Source organism: Scatophagus argus, chromosome 21 (assembly GCF_020382885.2).
Source record: "Scatophagus argus isolate fScaArg1 chromosome 21, fScaArg1.pri, whole genome shotgun sequence".
Taxonomy (NCBI): Eukaryota; Metazoa; Chordata; class Actinopteri; family Scatophagidae; genus Scatophagus; species Scatophagus argus.
In genome coordinates, this window is record NC_058513.1 from 11,728,091 (window position 1) to 11,735,486 (window position 7,396).

The 7,396-nt window shown below is 42.3% G+C and overlaps 1 protein-coding gene across 1 annotated transcript; it reads left to right on the forward strand.

Annotated features, from left to right (window-relative positions):
• The first annotated feature begins 281 nt into the window (after positions 1-281).
• On the forward strand, positions 282-6,548 carry dbf4b (DBF4 zinc finger B). Its single transcript, XM_046378122.1, has 12 exons — positions 282-433; positions 789-992; positions 1,612-1,803; positions 2,094-2,144; positions 2,273-2,342; positions 2,627-2,691; positions 2,957-2,996; positions 3,115-3,160; positions 4,210-4,341; positions 4,446-4,584; positions 4,693-4,826; positions 4,942-6,548. The coding sequence occupies exons 2-12, from the start codon at positions 843-845 to the stop codon at positions 6,356-6,358; spliced, it is 2,436 nt and encodes an 811-aa protein (XP_046234078.1). The 5' UTR covers positions 282-433; positions 789-842; the 3' UTR covers positions 6,359-6,548.
• The last annotated feature ends 848 nt before the right edge of the window (positions 6,549-7,396 follow it).

Here is a 7,396-nt window from a genome sequence, read left to right on the forward strand (position 1 = left end):
TTATTTACAGCAAATAGGAAAAATGAGATGCATAAATAGGCCCATGCTTCCCGTTGTGCTGCATTTAGATACTCTCAGAACGTTACGTAAACTTTAGTTACTAGTAGATCCCGTGTCATAGAGAAAGCACATTGACACAAAGCAAAAATGGCTTGTGCGAAGCTGTCTGCTGTCACTCAATCAGGCTGATTTCACATGATTGTTAAATCAAAAAACATGAATATTTGGACGGTAGACAAAATATGAATAATGGAATACCATTTAGCTGTATGAAGCAAGCATTTGAATGCAGCGTTTTACCGGATATGACGTTACCTTTGCGTTCATGTCTCCGCCAGTGTTTTTTAAAAAGCGGCGGTTGCTCTTCGACCACCTTTTCCTGAATCAGTAGCAACAATTTCTTTATTGCATTTCTTCAGTACAGCGATAAAACGTAAGTATGCATTCTATGTTACTTGTAGTTATGACGTGGGATAAGATTCAATAGACAATTAGCTTATCATTATTACCAACTACCAAAGCGTTTTGTCCCAGGCGTACATTTCCAGGAAAGCTAAGCTAGTTAGGGTCAGCTAACGCTAACTAATCGCAGCGAAGATTGCTAATTGGAAATGTAGCTTGGTTAATGCGTGAACTGCACTGTTGTGGTAGTAAACTAACCCTGACGTTGCATTTGTTTTCCTTACGGTGTTGTAAAACCATTGCAACACTGTTTAGATCGACTGGTCATTGTAAATTCATTTACTGACATTTGTAGATACGAGAGTAACATCTCTGCCTTTTCTCAGGTGGATCCTGGTGGGTTTCTGTAAAGTTTCAAACTCCTTTACTGCCCCGGGATCATGCAGCAGCAGCAGTATGCAGAGGAGAAACGCCTTCTGGGCTCACTGTGTCCTGGGCAGAAGAAGCTGGAGGGGAAGACCTTTTATCTGGATAGTGTAAAGAAACGCTCGACAGCCCTGCTCTTGGAGACCATATCGCTTCTAGGAGGGGTAAGCTTGTGTGTAGATGAAGGTAGTGTGTCTGTTTATCTTGTGCTGTGAATACTAATTGTTGTTCTTATAACATTACACGAATTGCTCTGAAGTTTTGATCTGCGACAGTGACATTTTAGATACAAAATAGAAGGCAAGAAACTGTTGTTCAGTTTCTTTAAAGACTGAGAAAAACAATTTGCTTGGCCACTGTCAGGTCAAATGCTGTAGTCTGGCTCAGTTATTAAGAGGATGTAGTAAGTAAAACCACAACTTACAGTACAGTACTATATTCTTAACAAGTAAACTATTTTTTAAACAATATAACAGTACTGTATGTCTAAATATTTTTTCATGGTATGCTAGCATATGGCACTACAGTAATAATGCTTTGTTGTTGTCTTAAGAACGGCAGTTAAATAATAGTTTTAAAGGAGAGAATACTGTTACCTTGATCAGTTGTATACCCACTAAAATTAAAGATATACTGTGCAGAATGTGATGGTTGCAGTTTGTGAACACATCAGCAAGCGATTCTGGAGAAAGTTTGGATGGTTTAGTCTCATTCCCAGGTCGTCAAAGTTAGAGTTGCATAGGTCAAAGTTAAGGTAAAATCTTTTATTTTCTTATTCTGAAGGGAATCGAGAGTTTCCTGCACAAGGATGTGAACTTTGTTGTGACTGGAAGCCAAGAGTACCTGAAGGATCAGAAGTTTACAGATTCGAAAGCAGGGGCAAAGGGGACAACTGAAGAAGCCAAGCGTCCTATGATGACACGAGAGAGTGTCCTCAGCAATGACAAGCGACGACCAGGAACTCCGAGACCAATGGTAATGAGCATCATTCACACGTGTTCTGAAGATAAAGGTTAATTGTACAGTGTTTGTTACCTTGTATCTGCAGAGGTAGTGTCGGCTGTGTTGTGTAGCTATGTTTCTACTGAGGATGGACAAACCAAACACTAAGCACTTTTACATGAAAAATGGTAAAAGAGACAAATGCCTTTTAAAAATTCAGGTCTTTTGGTGATTTGTTTTCATCACCAGCTCATTTGTACAGTATCCCAGTAGAAGGATAAAGAATAGTAGAATAAAATTTCGATCTGCACTTTTCTCCACAGGCTTGTGGCAGTCGTGGGAAGGCCCTGCTTGAAAAGGCCATTCGCAACAATGTAAGTCAGTGCAACAATCCAATTGTGGTTAAGCTTCAAGTTCTGTGGACTATTTTTTAGGTTGTGGGTATTGGTTATATAATGAAGACTGACATTGTTTGTTATCTTGACTTGATGCTGTCTTGTAGGAACAACTGAAGAAGAACAGTGTTTTGGCCAACGCTCGATCATGGGGAGTAAAGATTTTGTATGTGGATGGTATCCTTTTGCCAGTTTTGAGTGCTAATGATAGAAGAATTCCACATCAAAATAATAACAAGGTTTCGCGCCAACTCTTAGCTGGCTTGTTCGCATCTGTAGTACAGTGAAGCTGACAGCAGATGGCGCCATGTGAGTGCTTATACTGCATTTTGTTCTGTGCTGTTGTATCCTACTGATACAAGCTGAAGAAATCTACTGTTAACCATCATAGAAAAAAAATCACTTTCTTAATCAAAGAACGTTCAGTCAAATTCTTGTATTTATCCTTAACGTAGCATCAGATGTACTTTCATATTTGAAACAACTGACTCGGGAGACCTTCAGTGCCATTCACAAAAGGCCAGAGGTGAGATGTTTGGGCTGAACGTCTTTTCACTTCACAGGATATACCAATGTGACTTTTTTTTTTTTTTTACATTAAGAAATATCAAACAAGTAAATCATTTATGAATAAACTGGTAATAAGAAAAAGAGCTCTCAAACACAATCGACTCTGCTAGGGTCTATGAAGGGAAATACTTGAACTTGAATTTCCTCTCGTATAATATACGTTGATAATCATTGATCTTCAATATTAAGGAGCCTTATTTTGACCTTTTTCTTTAATGTAGAGGACTTCCACCAAACAACAAGGTTCTCCTGTTGTCAAAGGTTAGTTTTATGTATATCTACTGCTAATTTGCCAACAACAAAAGTATTTCTGTAGCTATAACTGGTTAGCTCGCTAATATAACTGTTTCTCTTCCCCTTTGCTTCTCCTGGTCCACAGCTGCAGCTCTGAAGTCTCCTTATCTTAAAATTGAAGACTTGAGCAGGTGAGTTTCATCCCTCATTCGATTGTGGGGAGGATGATTTGACTACCTTTACCTCCAACTCTGGAGGGAAATATCAGGCTCTTTTGCTGCTAAATGCTCTGCTTTGTTACCAGTTTTGTAACTGTTTCTGTTGTTTAGTGCTAAGCAGGTAGTTAAGTTAAATTTACAGGCTTGGCAGCTAAACAATGAGCTGAAACTCACCATAAAGCTCTGTAAAGCTGAGGGGAGCTGTACATTCAGGTGATAATTCTCTGTGAGTGTACCTTCTCACATTGTGCCTTTGTTTTCATGCTGTCATTTGATACTTTGTTGGTTATAATCACGTTAATCCTCCGTGTTTGATACCAGTTAATCAGGAAAGATAACTTTAAGTGTTTAGGCCTTCCACGGTTCATCTAATGGTTGTTTAGTATCAGATTAGATGCTTTTTTGCACTTCATGCATAATGACAGTGAAGTAACAATGGGCTGCAGTGAACTGTCCCCATGTTCCTGCCCTTCCTACCCCACTGGGTGCAAGTTCTGGAGGTTTGCATTTCAGCCCACATGATTTTCTTAATTGAACCCGTTAGGGAGTCCCATCGTGTAATGTGACAATCCACCACCCCTCCCAGTGATGCTTCTCTCCAGGAGCCCAGAGCTCAAGCGGATACGATTTCTATTCGATGAGGCTTTGCAAGCTCCGCTGCCTGTTCCTGCAGGGGATCTCTGTGTGCTAACAGGTCCTTTCATTTGCCCTCCCATTTCAGTTAATTGAAGTGCTCTGGCTAATGTACAGGCCATTGCTTTGAGAAACTGAATCCATGACTCTGAAATGTGTCTCTGGTGTTGATCTGTGCAATCTCACATTCAGTTCCAAAGAGTAATTTGAAATATTTTGTATTTGAAAATATGACAATAATAATAATTTCTGCATAATAATATTCTGTTTGTATTCAGATGTTCAATGTTGTTGCATTGTATTTTGTTTTCTTGTGTAACTGATGCTAAAACATTTTCATTGAATTTACATTTTGGGGAATAAATTCTGTTGTTTTGTTGTCTAACCAGGAAATATAAGCCCTTGCATATGCAGTCAATCACCTTCCCCACTCTGTGGTACTCGGGCCGATTTAGTCCCTTTGAATCTCCTCCTCCTGCTCAGTTTGAAAAGCGGACCGAGCAAAGAGAAAATAAATCAAGGTGTGTTGAAATGCCCCTAATTGAAAAACATATAGACTGTTGTTCTACAAAGAAACAATGAATGAAGGATTTATCATAATTGTGGTTCACTGTTTGTTAATTAGGGAGAAGAAAAAAGTTGAAAGCAGCGTTCAGGACAAATCTCAAACGGCACTTAGCTGTAACCCCTCACCTTGGAGGCCACGCAAAAAGGACCTGTCTTACTGTGAATGCTGTCAGCAATCCTTCACTAATCTGGAAGAGGTGAAATCTTTAAAAAGTACCTTTGTTGGCACATAACCCAACCCCCCATCCCCCATTGTTTGGCTCAAATTTATATGTGAGACTTATTTTCTCTGTTGGCCCACGCAGCACTTGCAGTCAGATCAGCACCGTGCCTTCGTGATGGATCTCTCAAACTACAGCATGGTGGACCAACTTGTGGATGAAATGATTCCGGGATTCAACCCCAATCCACCTCAACAATCAGACGAAACACTGAACCGGTGGGCTTTGATTATTACCTGCAAAGTCCTAATGTTGTGAAATTCCTGTAATTAGCTTTTTCCCTGAACCAAAAAGGGAGGTGGATTTCTAGTCTTATCTATGTTCTTCTCCTAGACCACGAACTCCAGTGCCTCTCCAAGATGTCTGTGAACTTGAACCTCTCACTGATCTGGAGACGGAGCATGCAGTTCAGGCCCTGCAGAGACGAGGCTCATCAGTTAATGCTCATATCTCCAGCCCTACCAGGCGTCCTCTTGTCTCTGGCCCAGGCAGCCCATCACCAGGAGTTCAGTTTCCTGTCCCAGACTCAGCCACTCCACCTGCTGACATCCAGGCCTTCACTAATGACACAGACAGACATCCTCACTCTCCAAGTCCAGTTATGCCTGCACTGGATGCTGAGCCACAAGCCCACGATTTAGCCAGCCAGCAGCCTGATACGCCGTGTCTCTCCCCCTGCCCCGACCCTCACTCCCTGCCCCCGGTCCTCAGCCCACAAGTCCCTTATACCTCCTACGTTATGGAGCCGCACTCCCCATATTCAGAGCCTCCTGTCCTCAGTCCACATCGGTACACTGGAGAGGATGCTGTGGAAGGACACCCCTGTGAAATGGACACTGCAGAAAGTGTGTTTCTGTTTGTTCCAGCCACCGCTCCCCTTCTTCACAATGTGGCTTTAACAACCGCTGATGGAGTAAAAGGAACAAACCAAGAAAGTCCTTTTGGATTTAGTGAGCTCTTATATTATCGTAATGATTTGGAGTGTGCCACGCTGTTTTCACGTAGATCTCGTTCGCTTCCCCGACAGTCAGCGATGGCACTGAACCCCAGAAAGCGCTGTAGATCAGCCAGCCCTGAACGCAGCCAGAGCAAAAGGAGGAGGATTACTGACAAATTTAGCTACAGTGGTAGATGGACTGAACAAAGAGGGAATGAATGTCAGATAATACATTCTCGCCCTCATCCAAAAATCTCTTCAACACTCACTTTAGAAACACTTGGTTTAAAACAAACTTTTACCATGTTTTGTGTTCCTACTGTACAGAATTTCACTCGGGCACCAAGTCAAATGGACAGTTTTAGTCATGGTACCATTTCAGCTGCCAGTCACCCAACAGCAGCAAATTTTGATCCTTCACTTCAGTTTCCCAAAGATAAACCTTGCAGTGCATTTTCCAGTCAGGACTCTCAACGTTCACTGTCACAGTCCACCTCGGTGTGCATCGAGTCAGCCCTCATCCCGGACTTAGCCATGCTCTCTCCATCATCGTCAGACTCCGACTGGGACTGTGACCTGCTGTCACGGCTGGGACAACCCCCGGCGGCTCCTCTGTCGCCCACTGAGCAGAACTGTGAGCTCGATACGGAGCTCCTCCACAGGCCGTGCACATGGATGCACGACTCTAGCTACGAGTCACGTCTACACACTGTCCTTCAGCCGTCAGCCCCGGGGACGTCACTGTGTGGGGAAGAAATGGACCCTTCAGCGTTTTCTAGGACCGTGGTACAGGTAGTCGAGGTTCAGCACTGATTGTTAAATTCTTGATCATTTCAAAAAACTGGAAAAACACCTACAAAGAAGTCGTGTTAGGCACCTGGAGTGGTGAGCCTTTGACTTTTTAGCTACATATCGCATTGTACGATACAATTGGCAGCACTTAAGCTGGTCAAAATAAGTCAATGAAGTGTACACTGAATAAATATTTAAAACTTAGTGCAAACTAAAATGTAATACCTCACTGTTTTTAGAGATGCAGATTTTTATCTTTTATTATTTTTTGCGGTAGATGTTGCTTAGTGGACCTTCCCATGAATTTTAAGCGCGTCCATTATAATTTTTCCTGTCAGCCCCTAATCCTCCTTGTGTGTAGCAGTATTCTGTATGTCTTGCTGACTGCAAGGCTTTCAGCATCTGTGTCCAGGAACACATGGTCGTATTGGGAATTTAATGAGGCTTTTCTGAAGGGGGCATTACTCAATTACTGTAAGTGCTGTGTCTGGATCAGATCCCACTCCCGCCGACATTGATGAGGCGTTAGCAGAGTGGAGGACTTGCACAACCCGTGAGATAGAAAACCGTCTGACTTATGTCGAATGGTTTTTCCCGCCTTTTCAAGGTGGGCCAAAGGATGGGTTTTTGTCAAGGAGAGACTGTTGTGTCACAGTTGTTTGCTACATCCACAGGGAAGTTTATTACATGCACTTGTCCTCAGTTGTTGAAGTGTCAGGAGCACACAAGACTGAATATGTCATGTTGTCCAAAAATCGGACATTATCCTTAATATCTTACGCGGACATTTAAAATACAGAAGCAACGCCACATGGTCTCAGCATGTGAAAGACTAGCAATCCTCATGTGCACATGTGAAATCAATTCTTGTCAAGTGTTTTTGAATAAATGTTTTTAACCATAAACATTTCCTGCTGCATAGTGGTCAGAAAATGTTGTCACTCAGGTAGAGTTAAGACCTGTTGGGTTACACTGAAGGTTTTCCTGTGGCGTCACGAAATGCTGACCCTGCTTGTAGTGCTAAAGGAGAACCAAATGGAAAGGTAATGGATGAGGCAA

Bases quoted from the DNA above. Each gene is read 5' to 3' on its own strand.
- dbf4b (XM_046378122.1), top strand. From the start codon at position 843: ATGCAGCAGCAGCAGTATGCAGAGGAGAAACGCCTTCTGGGCTCACTG. The intron at 2,343-2,626 runs GTATCCTTTTGC...ACGTAGCATCAG, and splicing joins AAAGATTTTGTATGTGGATG to ATGTACTTTCATATTTGAAA. The intron at 2,997-3,114 runs GTTAGTTTTATG...CCTGGTCCACAG, and splicing joins AGGTTCTCCTGTTGTCAAAG to CTGCAGCTCTGAAGTCTCCT.